Source organism: Dromaius novaehollandiae, chromosome 2, assembly GCF_036370855.1.
Source record: "Dromaius novaehollandiae isolate bDroNov1 chromosome 2, bDroNov1.hap1, whole genome shotgun sequence".
NCBI classification, from domain to species: Eukaryota; Metazoa; Chordata; class Aves; order Casuariiformes; family Dromaiidae; genus Dromaius; species Dromaius novaehollandiae.
Genome location: NC_088099.1, coordinates 142,564,019 through 142,586,294, shown reverse-complemented (window position 1 = coordinate 142,586,294; position 22,276 = coordinate 142,564,019). Strand labels below are relative to the sequence as shown.

The 22,276-nt window shown below is 36.2% G+C and overlaps 1 protein-coding gene across 7 annotated transcripts in view; it reads left to right on the top strand.

The window, feature by feature from the left end:
- RIMS2 (regulating synaptic membrane exocytosis 2) overlaps positions 1 to 22,276 on the top strand; it is a 473,994-nt gene that overhangs the window by 231,026 nt on the left and 220,692 nt on the right. For 4 of the 7 annotated variants that reach the window (XM_064507622.1, XM_064507626.1, XM_064507624.1 and 1 more), the window contains 4 exons: positions 17,144 to 17,352; positions 18,717 to 18,836; positions 21,080 to 21,179; positions 21,987 to 22,110. In XM_064507622.1, the coding sequence (XP_064363692.1) occupies positions 17,144 to 17,352; positions 18,717 to 18,836; positions 21,080 to 21,179; positions 21,987 to 22,110 (553 nt within the window). Of the gene's footprint in view, positions 1 to 16,959; positions 17,028 to 17,143; positions 17,353 to 18,716; positions 18,837 to 21,079; positions 21,180 to 21,986; positions 22,111 to 22,276 lie in introns of all 7 variants that reach the window. The other 3 variants (XM_064507628.1, XM_064507627.1, XM_064507623.1) reach the window with 1 other exon arrangement.

The following is a 22,276-nucleotide window of genomic DNA, read 5'->3' as shown; positions in this document are numbered from 1 at the left end:
AAATAGGCAGGTATGTAACAGCAGCTGTGGTCAGTCTGTAAATTCATATTAAGTACTAACAATATTTTATACCAAATTTTTGGATGTGAAATGAGTCTATTATACCAGAGAAATGGATTTTTTAGGCTTTCATTGCAAACTCTGAAATTGGAATACAAATAAGTTTAGTATTATCTCACAAAGAAAGATGTTGAAATATTAATAAGTTCAAAAACAACCAGAAAAATCTAATATTTTACAAATATGGTAAAGATATATTTCCTGTTTCCTAAGCAATCAAGTCATTATCTAAGATGCATAATATGTACTATGCAAAAATATAAACTTGCTGTGCAGCTTGTATAAGTGGTTTTGCTTATAGCTGTTTTCTTTGCAATGTTGTATGACATGGAACTCACATCTGCAGAAATAAGCAGACATTATGTTGCTGTTAGTAGTGTCTCCTATTAGTATTTGATTTATGTGACATACGAGTAACTCAGAACATGGAGGAAGGCCAAACTCAGAAGTTTTTCCTTTCTCGTTCAGTGTAGAGATTCAGTAAAGAAGCAATGTATCCATAAAGCTTATGAGATTATTGCTTTAGCACAGTGTATCTTTTAAAATTATCAAAAGTTGTAGATCTTCTTTGGCTATAGCTGAAAGTGTTTCTTTCCTCTGAAAGATGACTGCAAAATGAGCATTTTACATAAAAGATGCTATCCCAATCAAATCCCCTTGTTCTGCTGACCTTTGGCTCTGCTGCCCATAAGCATCACAGTGGGCTGGGAGGCCGAGCTGCTTCCCTCCACGTTCCCAAGCATCAGCACGGTTCTTCCTGCAAAGCAATTTGCTGCTGGAGATGTACAAGTCCGTCAGGTGCAGGTTGACCTTCCTGTGAAATCGGTGACAAGAACACCTTTTCCAGTTGTCTTATGGTCACATTTCATCCAGAAATCATTGAGAGTTCAGTGCAGAGTCCCAAATCTTTAAGTCACTTTCACCTGATAAATGACAGGAAATCTCCATTCTAGCTGTGATGTTGGTTGCTAGCATTTGCTTTCTGTCTGGGACAGTCAGCTTTGCTACCTTCTGATGTTTTGATTGCTGAAGTTCTGGTTTTGAAGGAGTTGTACGAGAGTTTCCACTTAAGCCCGTTGCTAAGAAAGTAGATGCTTGATTTCTTTTATCCAGCATCTTGTTTAGGCATTTAGAATACTGCAAGGAAAAAGGCCGCAAAATACTAAAAATTGAGAATGGCAATCCAACCTGGGAAGTATACGTGTTAGCTAACGTTGGCTTTTAGGAAGCTCTGTATTAAAACATGGAGCTCACTTTAAAGAGATGTTTACATTTTAGCATATGCATAAAAATTCTTTTTCTCTATAGCAGAAAAATAGTTCCTCTAGCAGGAAAGAGTACAAAAAATTTAATTCACTTTTCAGTTTGAAATGTTAAAGTGTACTGGTGTCCATTATCCCGAGTCACGGATAAAGAACGTGGCAGAGCAAAGGGCAGAATATGCAAGTCGTGAATTCAGAAGTCAGCTGAGAGTTTCTCTGTTTCCTTTGGAGGCATTTACATGGATTACCGTTATCTTTTTCAGTAAGTATGATGTTAATGTAAAATTAGGTCTAGGAATTTAGTAAACTGGTTTATACCTGTAATTTACCTCACATCCTCGCTGTAGCTAACAGCATAAAAATTATATGTCCAGGAATAAGCATTGAAACCATATGGGTAATATTTGTGAATGCTGACTGTTGTTAGAAAGGATGAAGCTAACTGATAATATTAATCATTTTTTCTTCATCAGTTGCATTATAGTCTCTTCAGGCTGCCCAGTACAGTGTAGTTTTCTCAGAAAGTTTTGATGAAGAAATACATTTTTCCTCTTCGTACTACAACAAAGTGTGTCCATGAATATATTTAGTGGATTCTAATTAATTTAATCAAATTAATTATGATACTTCTGTTTTGTATGATTCACACATCTGTTATGCCAGCAAAAACTGAAAAGAAAAAAAGCCATCGACATATATAACTTATGCATTTAGAAGGGAAGTATTTGTTATAAAGCATAGTGAAGTACTTTCCTAAGCCAAAATTTAAAAACATAAAGGCTGTATAAAAATATATTGAGAAATGCTAACCAGATTTTTGCTTACATTTGTATTTGCAGTGCCAGCTGAGAGCATTCTAGCTGATGTCTGGTATAGACTGAGAACAATATTTTGATGTTGTTAAATAGAACACTGGATCCTGCTAAGGTGTAATGAAGATTTTAAAATCTTGAAATACATAATGTCCAAATTGAGTTAAATAGTTCTGTATGTTTATGTAAATTTAATTTTTTTCCTAGTATTAATATGATAATATTAATGAAGAATTTGATTTTAAATTCATTTTTATAGCAGATTCTGAGGTACGGTGGAAATAGTTAACCTGGGTAATAACTAAACCAACAAAATGTTGGTGTTGTTTCTTACTTCTTGCCTAATTATTCTGCTAGTGTTTAACTCAGAAGCAATCAAGAACTGTAATACGGGCTTTGTAAAAAAGTACTAGTGTGAAGATTTAATGGAAACAATTCCAGGTGGGAGTGTGAAACATTTTGAAGAACAGTTGAAACAATTGAATTACTCTGAAAACTAAATGCAGAATGTGACAAACAAACTGCTGCATGCCAGCCTGAGGGGTCTCCACCCTGAACATTCATTCACCTCTGAGATGGTATTTTCACCTGGGTGCAGAGAATTGCAGCCCTTCTCTGATGGGTTCTTCTCTAGAACTGGAATCTGCGTAGAGCAGTGTTAGGTCTCAGAACTGGCATTCAGAGTTCCAGAGTGTCAGGAAGCAGGTCGCATGGTCAGCTGTATTTTTGCCTCCTTATGTGCTTGCTTTTCTGCTAATATCTTTAATTCGATTACCCTATCATCATTTCTCAGTAGGCATCTGCATTTTTCAGTGTAGAGAATGAACAGTACTTGGAGAATGAGACAGATATTTAATCTTTTAATTGTTATTATTGAAAGAGCCTGTTTCTTTTGTAGCCATTCCATTTTTCATACACGTCTGTAGAATGCTCCTCACAGTAGTATCGAAGTGGCTCACATGCATCCATTTTTCTCTGTAGGTAGAAGAAAGCTTTATTATCTTGATTTTACGAAGTGAAAAACAGTGGATCACTGTCAGAACAAAGTTTAGCATTCAGATCCCTTGCATTTTGAGCCCTTTGCTCATTACTGTTATTGGAAGAACCGAAGATTCTCATTTCAGTTAACCTTGGTTAGATTTCAGTTGGGGGCCATTTGCTAAAATACTGGTTGAAGGGACTTGTTCCATCCAGACACCAAGCATTTAAACAAGGCAACAGATCTTGTTTTTTCTTGCTCTCAATTTAGTTCCCTCTAACCCCAAGCTTGATTCTTTGACTTTTTATGTTCTGGTCTTCCTTTGCTCCACACTGGGTCATGTAAGATTTTGGAAAAATGGAAGTCTTCTAAATTCTCAAACTGTGATACCAATTTGACACTCTCGTCCTAATGCTAGTGGCCTTTTTTCATTCCTGTACATTGTTTTCATACCTCTTTTACTATGTTCAAAGCTGTCTTAAATCTGCTTTCTTATGATTCATCTCTTTTAGCAGAGAACGTAACTGAGACATTGTAGGAGGCTAGAGCTGGGAACAGGGCCTGAAGTCTGCAGTGTGGAATATCCAAGTCTCCTTTTGTTACACAGTGGTCTGACAACCAAACTGGCACTTGCTCGTGCTATCTCTGCCTGCTCCATCTCCTGAGGGGTCCTTTTAGCCGGGGAAAGAACTGCAGAATCTTGGCACCCAACATAGCCATCTTGCTGGTTGCACAACTGTTCTGAAACAATTCATTACCAGGATAGATAGCTTCCAAACAAGTTAAAAAGTGCAAGAACCTCATAGGCATAACTTTTATTAGGCCTCTCAGATGAGATCGCTCCCATGCCTTAGCATACCTAGGCTGTCAAGATGAGATCAGTAGTACCTTTGGTCTTCTGCTACACTCTAGGTTAAAATGTTGTGATGGATATTTTCAGTGACAGATCCAGATAATAAAATATTCCAAGTGTAGTTATAATAAATGTATTAGCTTATAGGTTATTCGAAGTTTTGCTTTTGTATAAAAGCTTGACTCAGGCGAGGACTGCAGTTCTCACAGCACAGCAGAGCTGTTCCTTGGTAGTCAGTCTGTGCTGGGCAGACGCAGGCAGAAGAGAAGAGTGCTTCAGGGAGTTCCAAGAAAAGGTTGCTGAGCCGTCTTCTAAGGGACTAATGGGTGCTTTTCCAAACACTCACTGCCAGTTTTAAATCAGGAAAATGATCCTTCTGTTTTTTACAGTCCAACTGGCCATATCTGTTAAGGTTATGCTGTGACACTGATGCCAGCCGGATCCCACAGCTATTCTCACATCTCAGTGCTATTTGGAGGTGCTGGGAACACACGGTGAGGTAAAGAGGCAGCCTCTGCCCTGGTTTTCTGTCCTTTACCATGAAAGGCAACAAAAATTTCTTCCTTAACAATGGTCATATTCGGATCACGGGAGTCCCCTGGAATTTAATTTCAACAGATTTCCGACACTGTTAATTTAAAATAAAATAAATTGTTTACATAATTTTGATACTGCTTATTATGTTGCCCCATCAAAGGCTTTCAATTTCATACTCTGCTGAGATGAGGAAATAGCTCATTAGTCAAGTACGCAAGTCTCTGGAGAGGACAGGCTGTGGAGAGAAGAGTTGACGCATTTTCTGCTACTCTGGTTTAGCACCGTGCATTTTTCAGTCATAGCTGGTTAGAATAGCAGCTCATCTGAAGATAAAACTAGTTTGGAGAGCAGCAAGACAAGTGGGAAGCGCCTTTTATTTGGAGGGTTATGTTAATCTGCATTAATTATACTGACAAGTAAGGTGCACAGGTAAGGAACTGAGCAAATGAAGCAAGGAGGTTTTGAAAGTGGCTGCACAATGAGGCGCTTACGCAAGTCTATCTGAAGTCACTTGATGCTTTTGAAAACATTTTCCTGTGTTATCCTTGACATATTTGTAATGTGAATGAGATTATTAACAAAATGTCTCTTTGGAGGAGTGTAATTGTAGTGTTTCCATAAGAAATGTGCAACTTCTGTTCCATCAGTAGTTCACCCGGGAGGAGAGAATGGTGGTCCAGACTCTGCTAAACTATCTGTTTGCTTTTGAAAGACTTTTCTGGTGTGAGCCACGCAGCGTTGGAAACACAACTCTGTGCAGTGAAAGTCTCCATAACATAGGATCTAGTCCAGTTCATGAGGTGAAATTCCCTGCTGTTTTTGAATCACTCAAGAAAGGCAGTAGATTTTATGACTTTTTTTTCTCTTCTTACCTTAACTTTTGAGAAATTTAAAGATGAATAAGTAAGGGATGTGAGAGGATTTTCCTTAAAAAATATTGAAAAATGACTTTTTACTTAAACTCATTATGGAAACATTTAGCCTCGGTAGATATATTTTTGGATAGTTGTGATCATATAAAAACAGCAGACTGAGATTATGTTCCTTATGTAACCTTTATTATAGCTTCAGCTACCATGAAAGCTGTAATTATAAGAGTAGTTCTTATTGACTGTGGAAAGGTCCCTGAGCAACATGCTTATTTATGCATTCAGCTAAATGAAATAATTACAGAGCTACATAACCAACTATTCTTTTACAGATCCTTCTTCCATTGTTCTGCATTCTTTTGAAATGATGAATACTCTGAAAATTACAATCTGTCTGCTTTTTATCATCAAGATTCAAAATTAATTTTGGAATGTGAAAATATGCATGCACCTATGACTTTAACAATCTTACCTTCCTATCTGTACAACATGTTATTGACCATATCTGTCCTCTTTATAGCGAATCCTTTGAAAATTTATATTCAAAGGAGGTTTCCATCCAGTTTATTTATGTAGACATGAGCAGTGCTTGGTGGATGTTGGGAAAGAGGAAACTGTTTTTTCTAATCATATAATAGAATCTACTGCCTGTTCGGTAAGTTGATTTTTGTGAATTCCTGTCATTATACTAAGTCTGAGTATAACTGAGCCAGGAGAAGGCAGAACTACAACTCTAGGAATCCTTGAGCAAAATCAAGTCCTGTATTTCTCAAATTTGGCACTGAAAATTGTTAGGGACTTTTGACAGTTTTGACTTCTGAGGTTTGATGTCAGTAATTAATTTTAAAACAGGGTAATAGTAGCATCCACCTCATTGCATTATGTAGGCCTGCCACAAAGGAAAAATCATTGAAGTTAGCCAAGCCCCCCCCCCCCCCCCCCAAGACTATGATACTGTGAGAGCACCAAAGAATCACTCAGAGGAGGCAAATAATTTTGTATGTAGATCTGTATTTAAATTGAGTTCAGTAGCTGATGAAAGAGGTTAGTCACTGAAAAAAGAGAAATATTTACTAGCTGCTAATCTAATATACACCCTGTGTTCTGTGCACAGAAGATGATGGTGGTCCTGGAGGAGAAGAAAAGGTATGCCATTATATTGTACAATAATACATTAGTATGGATAAGATTGTACATTTGTATAGGGACTAAATTAAGGCTGCACGGCAAACTTTAAGTCTCATATTCTTAACTTCTGAATATTTCACTCTGTAACCTAACCTTCTTATTAATATAACAGATGAGTGGATGTTCCTGCATATGCACACATGCATATAAATATAAAGATACAGAATGCAGTTGATACTGCTATGGTGTTTTAAAAAACAATCAACCTACCTCACTGGTATTTTATTATTGAACATCTGTTCTTTAAATTGTAAATCAGATATGAGAAATTATTCTTCTTAACTAATGTGCTTGCACAGTATTATGCTGTCAAGCCTGTGCATAGGAAGTATAAAGCTAAATGTGACTGTTCGTTATGAGTCTGACTTCTGGAATGCACTAGAGTTTCGTTTCTGGGTTGTTCTTCTTTAAGGAGATAATTAATTTCATTCAAAGAAAGTGTTTAGACAAAGATAACATGTAACCATAGTCAAAACAAGAGGTATTTTTAAATATTACTTCCAAATTTACAAGTTACTTTCTTCGTGGTGGCTGTTAAAGGAGAGATCAATAATTAATGATCCAATTACTAGTTTACAGAGGCTTTTATTGAGGTGTCAAGGTGATGAAAAACCCTCTAGTGCTGTTTTTTTTTGCTGCCGCTCCAGCTTTCTGAATCAACAGATGCACTGCCTGTTTATGGACAGTTTGTGGCTTGTGTGCTGCCTGGGATGGATGATGCTTTGGATTTACTGCTGTGAATTATTTCTCCTTTCTCGAACCAAATCATTTTAACAGTGAAGTAAGCCTATGTTGTGTCTGCTGCAGTGTAGAAACCTGGTGTTGAGAAGCTGACAGCTTGAGTTAATTAAACATTATACTTGCTTAGACAGTCAGAAAGGCTGTTATTAGTATTCTGCGTGTGAAATATTAGATGAGCTTTAAAGAGAAGAATGGCTATGATTTGTATTGAAATGCTGTATTTCCTTGTAATGAATAGTTTCATCAACTGATGATGTATACCACAGCAGTTTTATTTCCCTCTTTATTGTTATGTTGAATTTTAAAATTTGCCTATGGCTTTCTGCATAAAGCAAATTGAGAATTATAGGCAAGAAAATATGTCATCTTAACTCCTGGGTGGCACTGTGCTGTTCAAAATACCTAGTTGTTTAAACATGAAATGCAGAAGATTTTCTTTTCAAGGTTGCTCTTATTTCTATAATAAAATTTGTGTTTCCTTGTCAGTGATCAAGACATTTAGAATGAATTTAGAGTCTTTCTCTGTGCACACTGAGAACTTTTCAAAACTTATTAGGAATACTATGTTCAAAAATATAGATTAGAGGCATTACCATCTTATTTTCTCCTCATCACTTTGGTCTAGAGCAACTATGTCCAAGGATTAAAGTGGAGGATTGTTTTTCTCCCAAACAAAAAATAATAACTGAAAAGACAAAGGCAATGGTGAACTGGAAATGTCGGTTTGATTATTTTATAAGATTGTTTCGCTTCAAAATTATAAATATTTCTATTTTTTAGATAATATTATTTTTATGATGCTTTATTGTACTGTTCTATTAGACACTCAGATATATTCTAATTCATTCACTGGTTATCTCATGCCGAAAATCACAAGATCAGTATTTCTCAATATCACTTTCTGGTAGCAAAATATCTGTGATCCTGGAGAAAGGAGGTGAAGAGAAGGGAAAAAGATTCGATCAATGAAACAGCTAGCTGTTCTTCAGTCACCGTATATGGGTGGCTGTTAGGTTGTTGCTGGGAATTGATTCTAGATAATGATGTGCCTACTGTAGGAGGCATCTCTATGTTAGTATTGTCTCCTTCATTAGAATTGCCTCTACATGACGTCAGGGATAAAAGTATAGGATGCCATTGCAAATTAATAGATTTGCGATTCTTCTGAAGTAAGTTAAATGAGATTTTCCTTTCCTGCCTGATATGTTCACTATTTCAACTTTTCTTGTGGTTGATCGTTCTCTTGATGAAATTAATACAGCTCTGTCATGAGTACACCTGACATGCTGGATTTATGTTCTTGTTTGTGCATTTGGCATCATATGTCATAAAGAATCCATTCCCTTGCTTTCTGTTGTGGTCTTCTGTTGTCTTCAGCCTGTAACTGTGAGTCTCATTCAGTAATTAGGATACATTGATTGAAAGTGGCTTAGGGTTTTTTCTATAATAATTAGTGCTGACATCAAGGCACTAAAAAACTGAAAGTAAAAAAGTACCCAATATAAAGAGTTACTTTTCCTGTAATTTTTACCATCACTAATATAAATATTGGAGGGATGTATACATATGTATGTACACTTATTGAGGAAATAAATATATATTTTTATTACTTGCATTGGCTCCAGCTATTCTGGTAGTTTTAAATTCATTATTTGAAGAAAACAGTGCATAGGCTCCCTGTCAGTTGTTGTCTGTTTCTAAAAGAAGTTAAAATATGCATCTGGTTAAACACTGCCTCACAGAGGTAGAGAGCTTGTATGTCTGTCCAAAATACCTAGATAGAATTAGCATCACGTTTACTATTTAGCGCATGTGCAGTAAATCCTATACCCCTGAGACTTCCAGATGCCAGGCAGCCTTCTTGGAGTTATTCTGACTATAGCAGACACAACTTTGCCAAAGACAAAACTTCAGGCTGTAAAAAGAGTTTATATCTGGGGGAAAGCTGGATATATAGTAACCCAGCCCAAAGTACATAAGAAAACATGTCTGCTATTGCTTTATAGAATTTTCCTGAAGCTAATTATTTGTTCAGTTTACCCAGGCATCCTTCAATGTGTGTAAAAAATGCTAATGAATAGGAAAGTCTAAAGGAAAATAAATATCATGGAGCACACAAGACCCCATCTTATTTCCTCGACATTGCAGCTGTTTCTCACAAATTTTCGTAGTGCTCCAATCATGCAATGCATTCTCTTCTAGGTGGTTGTATGGCTTGTTTCCAACAGGTTTGGCAGGTTTTACTGTTGCCTTGCTGTTGGCAGCAAGACAACTGAATTTGCGTGGACTATTTTCAAAAGTCTCAGGAAGGAATTTGTTGTGCATGTGCAGATCACTTCCCAGTTGTGCAGTAGCTCCAGCGCAGCCCAGAACCATTGGATCTTCTGTGCTTGTGTGGCAGAACTGTGCATCCTTAGCAGTCATTTTCCAAGGTGACTCATTTTTCTGAGCCAGCCAGATGGCAAACATAGTTCTCTGTTACCTTCCAGACACCAGCTAATTTCCACGTGCATGACATCTGAGAGCTTATTAACTTTTAGTGGGCAAGTCTATGAAGAGAGGTAGACTAATACAGCACACCTAACAAGGCTGTCTACTTCTAGGTGATGGGAATATCATCCCTGTGTTGCAGAGGACTGAGGTGCTGAAACAAGGACCAGTTATGGGATTCTGTAATAGAATTTATAGGTTTTATTCTGCCATGCATTACTAATACTGCTTGTTTTCACTTTTCAAGGGTTTCTCATTCAGGCATGGGCAAGCTGATGCTGATTTTTTCAATTTCAAAGCTGGTATTGTTTTGTTCAAATGTGTTCAATTGATTTGCCAGAGAGCGACAGTGAAGAACTTGCAATGAAGCTATCAGTTGGAAGACTGGGATGGTGGGGTGCATGGCAATGACAGATAGGCAAGAAAGATGTGTGAGGTCATTCCATGGATGTTGTGGATATGAATGGGGCGGGAAAAGGCCTATACAGTAAGACAGGTTTGAAAATTAAAATAATTAAAATAAAAGTTAAATTCCTTTTGATTACTTACTGCTAGGCACCATCTAGAAATAGTCTTTTCTAAGCCTTCCAGTGTGATTTTCTTTATATTCTCCTGAAGGAATTCCCTTATCTGGGAAAGACTTTGGCATAAGCTTACAGCTTATTAGACCTACAGGAAGAAGAGAGGGAAGAAGTGGAGAAGTGAAAATGCCATAAATATGGTCTAAGTATAATTTGGAGTACACATCTTCCTAAGACAGAGTCTTAAGAGTTACACAAGAGGCATTCATAGGAAATCAAATCATGCTTCATTATTTCCAGTGCTCCCTGGACGTGTTAGAAATGTTTGAGTAGCAGGGGATATCATACAAGGTGTGCAAGTCTGAGAACACTTCGATATTACGCAGGTATCAGCTGGCAAGGGTGAGCTGGATCCCCCATAAAAAATATTTGGCTGCTTGAGGAGGGTTAAGAACTGGCTGAATGGCAGAGCTCAGAAGGTTGTGATCAATGGCGTGAAGTCTAGTTGGAGGCCTGTAGCTAGTGGTGTCCCCCAGGGGTCAATACTGGGTCCAGTATTGTTTAACATCTTCGTTAATGACCTGGGTGATGGGGCAGAGTGCACCCTCAGCAGGTTTGCAGATAATGCAAAACTGTGAGGAATGGCTGATAAACCAGAGGGTTGTGCTGTCATTCAGAGGGACCTCGACAGGCTGGAGAAATGGTCAGAGAGGAACCTCATGAAGTTCAACAAAGGCAAGTGCAGGGTCCTACCCCAGGGGAGGAATAACCCCATGCACCAGTGCACGCTGGCAGCCAATCTGCTGGAAAACAGCTTTGCAGAGAGGGCTCTGGGGTCCTGGTGGATGAGTTGACCGTAAGCCAGCAATGTGCCCTTGCAGCAAAGAAGGTCAACAGCATCCTGGGCTGCATTAGGAAGAGTGTTGCCCAGCAGGTTGAGAGAGATGATCCTTCCCCTCTACTCAGCAATGGTGAGGCCATATCTGGAGCACTGTGTCCAGTGCTGGGCTCCCCACGACAAGAGAGACATGGAGTTACTGGAGCAAGTCCAGCAGAGGGCTGCTGTGGCTTATATGTGTACTCCTTGTAAACAAACAAGATTGCACAAAACAAAGCCCTAACTAAGTTATCAGCTTCTTCTCCTAAGAGAAACAGTGAGGAAGAAGCTAAAAAATGATCTGGATGGGGCAAGTGTATTCTGTCTTGTAGGAGTGTTGACCAGAGGAGTAGATCAAAATACACAGAGTCCGTGAGCAGTGTGGCAAAATGGATGCCTGTCCATTTTGCAAACTATCTTCTGGTATAAAATGTTGGGATGAAGGAGCCCTGTTGACCTCTTTGCCTAATGTTAGCGTGGTAGTACTGTTGCAGGGCAGCACAATGATGCGATGAGATGATGATGGGAGCTAGGACACTAAATTCCCAGAAAGTCGATTCAAGTCTAGTTAGTGCAGCCAACTAGAGAGCTAGGATGTTGACCAGACCAGGTGGTTTACTTTGACATGAACTGAATCACTCTTGAGACTCCATTAACTGTGTTGTAGATACCTATATGTAGGTATTTTAATGTGGAGCTTCTTGGGCCCAGTTCACTTGGCATCTGGTGCTACTTGAAATGCCTTAGGGTATCGTAGCTGACCCCTGGAAAGACACGGATCATCCACACATCTTATGTGAAGGTTTGGGGCACCAGAAAGCATCCCAAATGGCCCTGCATGCCTCTGTATGCCCAATTGAATTGAGTCTCTTACATATAAACCTCTTGGAAGAGAAATGAGTTTGGACTTGACCATGAACTTGGAACTTCACTCAAAAGACAGTAAACATATAATGTGTATGTTGCATTTATATTCAATGCCTTTTAAAAGATAGATACCATATTTTTGGGTGAGAAAGCTGTTCTAGGAAGCAGAAAATCCATAATCAAACTTTAAAATGGAAAGAAAATGATAACTGAGTAGAATTCATTTAAATGCATACTTTTTCTTTAAGTTCCCATCACTATGGGAAGTTCCCATTACTGTGGATTCCTGGGTGGAGAGATTATAAAAAAGCTTTACTTGATTTTGGCTAAAGATTGTAAGAGCAAAACACACTGAAAATCAGTAAACTTACAAAACCTTTAGCTTAATGCTATTTATGCAGAAAGGCTAGATCACTGATCTAATTCTCTTTGCAACGTAATTTGTCCATGCAAGCTTTTCATGTACCCGTATAGCTCACTGACATGAATAAGAGCAGAATTCACGCATGTGCTTTCTCATATCCAGCTCTCCTCTTCAGCTCATGAGGCATTTGAATACTATTATAATATCATTAGCTAAGACTGTATCATGTTTCATAATATATTAGTTGCTTTCTCTGTGAAAGAAGGTTTTGATGTTGTAGCTTATATAATTTATCAAATCGGTGACATTTTTCCTGAGTCATTTCTGCTGCACACCCTAAATGCACAGTTATTCTCAGTAATAAAGCATCTGCTGTTGTGAAAGAAAAGTATCTAAGAGACCAATAAATACATTCTCTACTAGTCAGAATTAAAGATACAGTGTCTTTCTTAAATAAAGAATATCATTTAACAGATTTTCTTACTGGGAAACGAATGACTATCTTTTACATATTACTTGTCATTTCATAAGATTTCACAAATCATTTACCCGCATAAGATATTAGTATCGATAGAACTTGCAGTGAAAAAATTATGTTCAATCGTTTTATTAAGCTGTTCTTTGAACCTCAAAGAAGCCCAAGTGTGCTAAGCTATAAATGTCTCTCACAGAGATGGGTACTAATTCTCTGCAGGGCCTTCCACACAGTCCTCCTGGGTATGTTGTTATTAGTTTAAACATTCTGATAGATAATAATTTGATTCCATTTGATTAACTTTCATAGTGTTTAGATCTGTTGTTTGATGACTTCCAATGCTGTTAAGAGCAAGATCTAGATGACCTGGAAGGGCTTTATCATTTCTAATTTCTACGAAAATTTTTTTGAAACTTACATAAAACCACATATTTTAATGGAAAGAAAACCAGATAGGGACAATACAGTCTTTGGATCTTGTTGCTTATTTTTTATCATTTGAATTTTAGAATAAGTAATGTTTACTGTGAAACAATTAACTAAATTGAAAGGAAACAACTTTTTACATCGTGACTGAAAAGGAGAGGCGAAAAAAAATGGAAGGAGAATTGAGAGTGCATTCACCTGGCAACAGGCTCAACTTTGTGTGCATCTCTGTGCACATTTAGGTTTAGGGCTTACAATTTGATAAAGAGTAACTGGTACTGAAAGGTAACTTTATCTTTTAAAATGCAAGTAATTTCTATGGGCTCATGCTTTGGGTGTGCTGGGTTAAATGTGTTTAATCTTAGATATATAGAGTATGTGGATGCACCATATGATACATGGATGAGAGGACACTTGGAACATTTTTCAGTAAGCAGAAATCAGTTAAAACATGAGCCAGGTTCTAGGTTTAAACAATTGGACATAGGAATTAAAAGTCTTCTATGGTCCGTAGACTTTAGTGTCCATTACCACTGCTACCACTGCCTTATGAGAAAATCGTTTTTAAAATTTTAAGTTATCAGTCACGTACATGTGTGTCTATTAATATATGTGGATTACTAGGTTGGATAGCTTTAGTGAAAAAAAAAAATCCAAATTGTCTGTCTCTAATTGAAAGTCAGTATGTACATTCAAAGTAGGGGTGTGCATATGCCAAACTGTTAGAGCCTAACATTGCTCAACATTTGCTCATCCTATAGGATGAACTTTTATATGTAAAGCACATCTCAGAGAATGTCATTTTGTGCAAGACTGTTTAATTTCTATGTTTGAATGTTTGCCTATATGCACATATTGTTGGCATGCATGTAGTAGTAAAGACTGGATCAGTTATTGGTGACTGGGTATATGCACACTAGCAGTGTTAATGTGTATACAGTCCATACATCTCAGTGACCTCGAATTTTCAGTAGCTTATTTTCCTATTTTAACAAGTTATTTCCTATTTCCTATGTAGATCTTACAAATGAAAGTTCAGTTTGATAGGAATCCTTGCTCTTGACAAGTTCATGCAAAACTGTATAATTTATATGGGAAAATGTACCAATAGGAGAGCTGGCAAAGCCATGTGAACTGATACGAATAATGTGAACATGAATATTCAGCATGCAGAAGAGTTTTATAAAGTCTGGGTGAAGATGTTCATTATAGAACAGTAAGGCCATAACAGGTATGCTCCAGATTCCTTTCCGGTGGCTCCTTTGGGATTATACATTATAGTAAAGATTGCTGAGAATTTTAAAACAGTAGAACTTGGCCAGTAATTTCCAGTGGTAGATTGTAATGCCTAATGGTAGATACCTACATTTAAGTTTATGTATAAAAATATGCTGTTCCTCAGAAATAGTGAGGAACTGGAATCAGTAAGAATGATCAGTTTAAACTATTCTGCTTATAAAGCCCATTTGATTTAAGTGCATTAAGTGCAAGTAACTTGTACCTTTAGGTGCCAAGTTACAGGGAACCAAACTACAACTCAATAGTCAGATTTTGGATTTGGGGTGCAGCTGTTGTATTGATGACAGAGAATATAAATGCTGGGAAAAAAAAGTATAGGCTCATGTGCCTTAAGTTCATGCACTGTAACAGTGAAACATTGTCATCAGTGTAATGAGGTGAATTTTCCTCACTTAGTAAGATTCATTTTTAAATATACTTTTAAATAAGAATTTACAAAATGGGCAATGTTATGTAGACTGGGACTCTTGCTATCTTCTAGGTATCTCTAAATGTATATATATACAGTAAAGGCTACAACTTTATGAGCTTGCTGATGCTTTAACTCAGTTCTTCTGAAGCCATTTTTTTCGTGACAGAGGTAAGGCAGCGTTGAAAACTCCATACTAGAGGTATCTTTTGCAAAATATTATTAGCTCTTGGAACAATATTTCTTTTCCCTTTACAGGATATTCACAGTTTTATTCATAATGTACGCAAAATATTAATGCTCATGAGAAGACAGGAGGTTTGGTGAGAATTTCCCAATTTAAAATCTGCCTTCTAGTGAGTTGAGAAACACACTTACTACATTTAAAGCAGGCTTGTTTATTACTTAGAAAATATGAATGAATTAGAGCTTCAAAATAATTTCATGAGGTCCTATTTTTATGAAATCAAAGGATATTTAGTATACTGCAATATTTCTGCAAAGTGTCAGGGATTAAGTTCAAACTCAAAGTGACTTTAAAAAAAAAGCTGTATATTCAGTAGATTTTCATCTTTAAAATGAAAATGAAACTTGATTTTGCTTGCATCTTACATATGCAAGTCTGTGAACTAGGAGAAAACAAATGAACAAGGAATATGTTACTTATTGTACATAGTATCTCTCTGGGGAGATTATATTTTATTTTCCAAAACATATATTAGTTTTCTGTACCTTAGTGTTATGGGGTGATATCTGCGTATCCTCTGTGTAAGGTTTTCTAGATAGTTGTTCAGACCTATTAATTGTATTTCACAAACTTACCGCTGTAGTTTCAGGGGAAGAAGTTGAGCAATGTCAGAGCAGCATCTATAATAATGAAAACAGAAACGTGCCCTCTGCAAGCTGTACTAAGAAGAGCAGAACTAGATCAGTTTAGTGTTCTGTTGGACTTGAAGTTCGATAGGAAAGTCAGCTTTTTGTCCTGCACACGGTAATACCAAAATACTAAGTAACCCGTAGTAACAGTATTGTAAACAAAAAGGGAAATGCAATAGCGCCAAAATATCTAGACATAAATTACAATTCACAATACCCAGACAAATGAGAACAATTTGATAAAATACACTAATCATTCTCCAGTTCTCTGCACAGCAGTATTATTAATTTAGACTTTTTGTTCAAAACCATGGATGCCTTTCTTCCTATCGACTGTCTGCCACAAACAACGTCAAAAATAAAAGCTTCAAAACACGTTTATTCCCAATTAAGAGATAGCTATACTAACTAGAATTGTGCCTGATATTTAAATGGTGGATATTTCTCTGGGAATTTCAAGCAACGTTAATATGCTTTTTATTCTAAAAATGTTCTGTGTTTTTTTCTTAACAATCCATTGTATTTTAACAGATCATTTAAACTTCTTTAAAACAGCTACAGTACAGCTTCATATAGCATCCCATTGTTTTAGTATCTTAGTGATTACAAAAACATTAGTTTGTGTTGGAAAAGCAAAGAAATCCATTCCTTAAGACAAATCTGTTTCTTTAGATTATGATTGAAACCCATTCTACCTTCAAATGCTTTCCTTCCAGCAAATTCTGTTCTGGACAAAATACAGTTTGTTTTCTTTGATTTAATTTAATGTAGGTAACTTTATAGAAACAGGTATTGCTGAATCACTGATGCTTTACACTGTCTCTAATTAGATGCACACAGAGACACACCCCTGCTTCCTCACTGTATCTCATGTCCCATGTATTCTGTTGCTTTTGCAGTCTAAATTTTTGTGGGAAACACTTTGCAAGTCCTGCTGGCAAAGGTTATGGATCAGCTAGGATAATCAGAAGTCTTTACAATTTTACTGTATCTTTGTTTGTCCTTTCTTTCACCTTTCCTTTACTGCACTATCTTGTCTGTCTGATTCTCACAGGAGACATGGATTACAACTGGTTGGACCATACGTCTTGGCATAGCAGTGAGGCATCCCCAATGTCTTTGGTGAGACATGTGGAGCCTTACCGTTTAGTTTCCTTTATCATTTCACATTTCCTTTGTTTTATTTACGCCTTTGCATGTTTTCTTTTTTGTATCCTTTTTTTATCCCACACCTATAGGGGACAGTCAAAGGGGAAAAAGAAAAACTAGTGAGCAGGCAGTTTTGTCGGATCCTAACACCTTATCTGAGAGACAAAAGAAAATGGTGTGCTTTGGTGGCCACTCTTTGGAAGAGGACTTGGAATGGGCTGAGCCTCAGATTAAAGACTCTGGGGTAGATACGTGTAGTAGCACCACTCTAAACGAGGAGCATAGCCATAGCGAGAAGGTACTGAGATTATGGAGCCTGCGTTTTAACCTGCTCATTTGGTCTTTGTTTGCTCTCTGTCACTCATTAAAATGGTGCATAAAATAAGCGAGAGGGTGTTTCTAGAGGAAATGTAGCATTTCTTAAGGTGCAGAAAAGAAAAACAAATGAAAAGTCCCTGCATGCTTGCAGCTTTTACTGCTTGGCAGTCTAAGAAAAAAAATTACTGAGGCAAAAAGACATGTTGTTTTGGTTGCGTAATAGTATATCATGGCATTATCTTCATTTCTAAAGTAATTACCACCAAGGATTCTGCTGATTGGCTTATTTGATTTGCTACACTTGAACTCCTGGGGCTGAAATTAAATTAATAGTTTAAATCCCAGGTGAAAAAGGGGAAAATTGGGTCCCTCCGTGCACAGAAAAGTTGTTTTTCTTTTTTCCCTTTCACTGTCATAGTTGTTCTTTCATTTTGTTGCCATGCCATTTTTGTGTAGTATTGTGCAGAATTAAAGTCTTTGCCATCTGCTTTGGTGTTTGTTGTTTTTGCTTTTGATTTGGTGGGGATTATGAGAAATTTTTTAGAGTTATTAGTTCTAATGAGAGGGGATTTGTCTGTGCCTGCTAATTTTGCATGAAGTAGAGCATGAAGGTGGTGTTCATCTATGAAAAAGTGCTATGATTACACAAAATAAACAAAAATATTATTTAAAATTTTATTAATTATGTTATGCCAGCATAAAACAGTGTGCATAACCTTGCCCACATATAGTAATAGAATAATAAAATGTTCACTCTAACAATGCTCAATATGTGCAGTAATCATTCCAAGAAGTATTATATTCAAATGTAAAGTAATGATAATAGCTTTTAACACATTCGAACTTTTTAATATTTGGGCTACTGAGTGAAAATACAAATGGAAAAAAGTTTCTCAATCCTATTCAGAGAAAACTGATATGTTTGGAATAGGGGAAAAAGAAAAGTCTGTGCCTTGATATATCCAATTTCTGGTTTGAGTTAAATTTGTTTTTGAGAATTAGGTTTATACTAGACTCTGGTGTGATTGTCATTGTGTATGCATAACTATGCATAGTTTTCTGTATCTATTCAAGTATCAAGATGCCGAGATGGTATAGATATTTACAAATTCAATTTAGTAAAGTTGATAATATTTTTAAATCTTAGAAATACTTTGTGATGGATTATATGTCCAAATAAATCTTTTTCAGGACTGTTTTTCTGTCATTGTATTAGATTAAATACTAGTGTAATCATAGTACTTCCATTGCATTTTAAAAATATATCAGGAAATGAAAAATATTACTGAGATATTATTCTTTAAAATCCTATTCACTTTATTTTCCATTAACACCATATGATAGCATCCAGTAACCTGGCAACCATCCAAAGATGGAGACCGTCTCATTGGTCGGATTTTGTTAAATAAACGACTAAAAGATGGAAGTGTGCCTAGAGACTCAGGAGCAATGCTTGGATTGAAGGTTAGTAATGTATAATTTTGAAACTACTTATAACTTTCTCTCAGCTAAAGTAACTGCATTTATAATACAAGTATGCTCATAATATGCACTGTGTCTACAGCTATATATATCTATAATGTCTTCTTATTTGCAAAAATAAGGTATAAAGACATTTCATATTCACCTACCAAAAGTAATTTTGCGGGTTCCCTGAAAGGCTCAATAAATTACATTTTGCGACAGAACTAGACATGTTTTCACCAAGTTTGCTGAGAATGTCTGCTCTGCAGAATACTTAATTGCGTCCTAGTTGGGCAAGCCAAGCCCTGTCTGCTTTCTTCAGGACTGGCATTGTACTGCAGTATAACTTCTGTTCCCTAAAAAGAGGAGAAATGTGAAAGGCACATAACCTTTTGTGAAGATATAGGAGCCATCGGGAACTTGACACCTGGATCTGGAGCAGAGTTTGCCACTGGAAAAGCATTGTTTCTTGATTTTTTTCCCTCTCCAATTGATTGATTTATTATGTTTTAAATACGCAAGACTGAAAATTATTTAGCACTTATTTATTGTATACTAAGTATTTTTTTCTAGCATACCCTTGCAAAGTAATGAGTTTGTATCTTTTTCTCTCTTCCAACACATAATGAAGATATGTCTAGCTCACATTATAATCTCATTTTTATGTGATATCATTATTTAAATCAATACTAGTACAAGAATGAGAATGAATTATACATGATAAGAAAACAAGCATGTATTTATTTTAACTCAACTTCCTTATTGTGGCAAATCATAAAGAAGTATGATTAATTCAGTGTTCTCTATTTAGCATGACACTAGCTTCAGTTCAGGTACACAGATTAGGCTGTAGTCATATATTGTAAATAGGGATTATATCAATGCAATTAATTATAAACTATACTGATCTGCTTTGGAAAATTTTTGAATTTTAATTTAATTGCTAAATGATTGTATTTTGAGGTCAGTGGAGAAGTCAAATGAGCATTGCTTTTGGTATGTGTATTATTGTCTTCCTGTCAGAAGATGCAAAAGAAGAGACTAATAGTGCTGCTGTTACTTACTATTATGTTTAAATAGTTTATCTTCTATCATAAAGATGAACTGTTTGTTAAGATTCATGAATAGTTTAGACTCAAGAAAACTACTTTTTAATCTCAATAGACTTTTGAAAGAGTGATTTTCAGCAGTTTTTCCCGACCTGATTTTGGAAATACGTACACTATTGTAAGTAGCATAACCGAATTTGGTATTACAGTCTTTCATCCCCAATATGAAGACTGTTAAGAATTCTAAGAATTTGAAGATCATACAATTATAACTGATTCTGATATCTGAATCTCTTGATTCTAAGATATATAGGAAGGTCAAATCTACTTGAATTTCCCTGCAGAGAAATCTTCAATGTGACAAGTATTCTCATCAAGCTTGCCCAGCCAAAGTGGATTTGATTAATTGATACAGACATTTGCTACCTAGTATAAACCCTTCTGCATCGTAATATGATTTTGCAGGTTACCTTAAAAGTACAGTTTTCTTTTCAAAGAAAATAATGCAAACAGAAAATGGAGTTCTTTTCTTAGCATAAATCCTATAGTTGTGCAAGCAAGATTTCCCACAACATTTAAATAAATGAAATGAGTATCTTCATACAAATTTTTTTCATCAAACTGGTTACCACTGTAGGTAGAGAACAGGAAAGCAAAGCAAAGCACTGATCAGATTTTTTTTTTTTTTTTTAAAGCTAAATAGCTTCAGAATAGCACATCTCAGCTTAAGAACATTACGTCTGTGCCTTTTGCCCATAAATTAACAAGTATATTCTCCTCTCAATACCTACATCTAAATGCCATTAGTAGCAGTCAGGGCTATGTGAATGACATGAGTTCTGTTACATTAATGTATCTATTTTCTGCTAAATGTATTGAAGTAAGCAGTCTAATGTCCAATTGCTTCCCTTTTTTTGGTAATTTATAGTACTGCAAAATAGTGAAAATATGCATGGTAAAGTTTAAAAGTTTTAGCATTCTGTGTTTGCATGATGTTTAAATTATATAAATACCTGGAAAGGTATAAACATAGCCTGCCACAGCCAATATTCTGTGGTGTTCTGTCAAGTGTATCTGTCTTACCTGGGCTACCTGAAAACCAAAGAAATCATCTAATTATTTTTTCTGTTGCCAGAAAGTTACAGTTGTTTAAAGTAATTTTCATTCTGTGAAAATAAATCCTCTTTGAAACAGGTAGTAGGAGGAAAGATGACTGAATCAGGTCGACTCTGTGCATTTATCACCAAAGTTAAAAAAGGAAGCTTAGCTGATACAGTGGGGCATCTTAGACCAGGTATGTATCTGTACTAATGAGTTGCTTTTCTAAAGGTGGCAACAAGAGAATGAGTTTAATTAAAAGTAAGATTATATTAAATAAGTGTTGCGACCTGCTGCAAAAATCAACCTGACATAGTTACTAGATTATCTGCACTGCTAATTTTATGAAATACATAAAATCTGATGTTTTTCAAAATCAGATTTTTGTGTTTTCATTCACATTTTCATGTGCTCGAAATCACGTATTCCACTGATGTCCTGCCCACTCGATTTATGGTGTATATTTTTATTTAGCGCTAAACCAAGCTATCACATATCAGCCAAAAGAACCAGTTCAGCTAAGAAACTTTTAAGTTCTGTTTCTGTCCCAACATGCAAACCACGGATTGCTACACTGGAGAACATGCAAGAAATATTAAATGTTAACATAAGAACTATCAGAAAACCTAAATACTAAACTTTTACATGGAAATGGGTCTTCAAAATAGCAAGTTGATTAGCTATACTGTTGTAAAGATCCGCATTTTCTAAAGATCATCGTGGGTTTTTTTTTAAAGCCACAACTAGCAATGCAAGTACAAGCTATATCTAATTCAACAGGGGTCCTAATGATAATGTTATTGTTTTGTTGACCTTAATCTATTCAGAGTTGAGCTGCAGAAAAATGTTAATGCTCATGATATCCCTGTGTTTAAGACTCCAGACTTGTTCTACAGCACAGGTTTCACAATTCAGTAAGCTTACAATAGCGTAGCTTAAATTGTCCTTGTAAGTACAGTTCACAGCAGACTTTCTAAGCAGAGTATTATTACTGAAATTGTAGGTGATGAAGTATTAGAATGGAATGGACGACTACTACAAGGAGCCACCTTTGAGGAAGTGTATAACATCATTTTAGAATCCAAACCTGAGCCACAGGTGGAGCTTGTAGTTTCAAGGCCAATTGGGTAAGTAACTTAATAAATTTTAGTATTAATTATGATAAAAATGTCACTAGATTTCACTTTTGGTAAAGAACATATCAAACAGATTTATAAATATTGTAAAGGATAAAATTGTATGTAAAATTCTGTAAACCATAGGCACAGCTAATGTGATAGACCATCGCGGTTA